The sequence below is a fragment of the Austrofundulus limnaeus genome, unplaced genomic scaffold (assembly GCF_001266775.1).
Source record: "Austrofundulus limnaeus strain Quisiro unplaced genomic scaffold, Austrofundulus_limnaeus-1.0 Scaffold2134, whole genome shotgun sequence".
In the NCBI taxonomy this organism is placed as follows: domain Eukaryota; kingdom Metazoa; phylum Chordata; class Actinopteri; order Cyprinodontiformes; family Rivulidae; genus Austrofundulus; species Austrofundulus limnaeus.
Window position 1 is genome coordinate 20,254 of NW_013954536.1, and position 1,629 is coordinate 21,882.

A 1,629-nucleotide genomic window follows, 5' to 3' on the forward strand; every position below is an offset into this window, starting at 1 on the left:
ATGTCTCATTTTAACCAGATAGTGGTTTTATGTCTCATGTTAACCAGATAGTAGTTTTATGTCTCATTTTAACCAGATAGTGGTTTTATGCCTCATATTAACCAGATAGTAGTTTTATGTCTCATATTAACCAGATAGTGGTTTTATGTCTCATTTTAACCAGATAGTGGTTTTATGTCTCATATTAACCAGATAGTGGTTTTATGTCTCATATTAACCAGATAGTGGTTTTATGCCTCATATTAACCAGATAGTGGTTTTATGCCTCATATTAACCAGCTGACAATCTGAAGCCATTCTATGGGACTGATAACGGCCTATTAACGTTCATTTCATGGATGATAACATCTGAAGCGGGTGCATTCCTTCCTCTGATCAACCTGGTCTGAACAGTTGAAAACTTTGGACAATTTGACAATTAACTCATCCAACAGGCCGGTGTAATTWATAACCTACGAATGAAAATGTAATTGGATACAATAGTTGTCATTAATTAAAACAGATCTAGAATATTTGGACACATCATACTGTGATGTGTATGTTCAGGATGTACCTCTCAGTTTGAGTGGTGGTGATGGGGAACATTTAAAGTCTCTGTCATCTGAGCAGGACACCTCCAGACATGTGAGCCATCTCCAAAGTCTGACTTCCTCTCTATGCTGTGATGTTTTTCCTCCTCTCATTTTTCACCCACTGAGCCAAATCCAACAGATGAAGCAGCAATGTTTGGATTATACTGTGACAACACATCATGAAGAAGTCATTAGGCTTACAATTGTTCTTGCCTTTTTTTATTTTTTTTAAATCTTTTTACAGGGGGAAAAYGAGGAAGCCGGAGAACGTTGAGTATTGCCATCCACCCACTAGGTTTCCTTTTTCCAGCTTTAGGTAAACTTTGTCCTCTTTCTCCAGGTAAAGTAGAACTCCATTAGTAGCAGCTTCGCGGGTTACGTCTTTGTCGCCTGCAAAGGCAGAGATGACTGGCTTCCCGTTCAACATCAARTTCACCTGGAGATTAAAAATAACACAAAAATTAACAACACTGCAGGGAAACTGATTTCAATTATCTTTTAGCACAAAGTCTTTTTTTGTATCAACTTGTTTWAAACTCATACACAAATGTAACTGTGTGAATCTTGGCACAAATGATTACTGATTGTTACATGAAAATAAAAGGGATCTTTGTTTCATCATCATTTTGAGTATATACAATATTTTCAGAGTCGTTTAAAAATCAAGCTGTGGAAAAGTAGGAAAGAAGCAGGGCTGCGTTTACATACATGTCAAGTTGTACAGATTGTAATTTACACAGATTTTCCCTCATTTTACAGGTATACAAACGTATAGAGCAATCTCACGGATTTTGTCAGAAATTCTGTTTCARTTTTATTTATCATATCAGAGCCTGTAGGGTGGTAAAAAAATACAATAAATAACATCAAATAACCAGTTTTCAACCCACTCTGCTGTATGGGGTGCCGTTTGTAAAGTTACAGTCAAAACTTACCACCATTTTTTTTTGTTTTATTTAGCCTTTTATAAGAAAAAAAGAACAGATTTGTTTTTCAAAGTCAGTTTTTCGTCATATGATTCATACATTTATAAATGTCATTGTTTATAAACTAAATG

General features: G+C 35.3%; 1 protein-coding gene across 1 annotated transcript in view; it reads right to left on the minus strand.

The window, feature by feature from the left end:
* Positions 1 to 292: 292 nt before the first annotated feature.
* Positions 293 to 1,629, minus strand: part of cbln4 (cerebellin 4 precursor) — an 8,574-nt gene continuing 7,237 nt past the window's right edge. Inside the window, exon 3 of the mRNA XM_014034477.1 lies at positions 293 to 1,008. Coding sequence (XP_013889931.1) covers positions 811 to 1,008 — 198 coding nt within the window. The 3' untranslated portion in view covers positions 293 to 810. The remainder of the gene's footprint in view (positions 1,009 to 1,629) is intronic.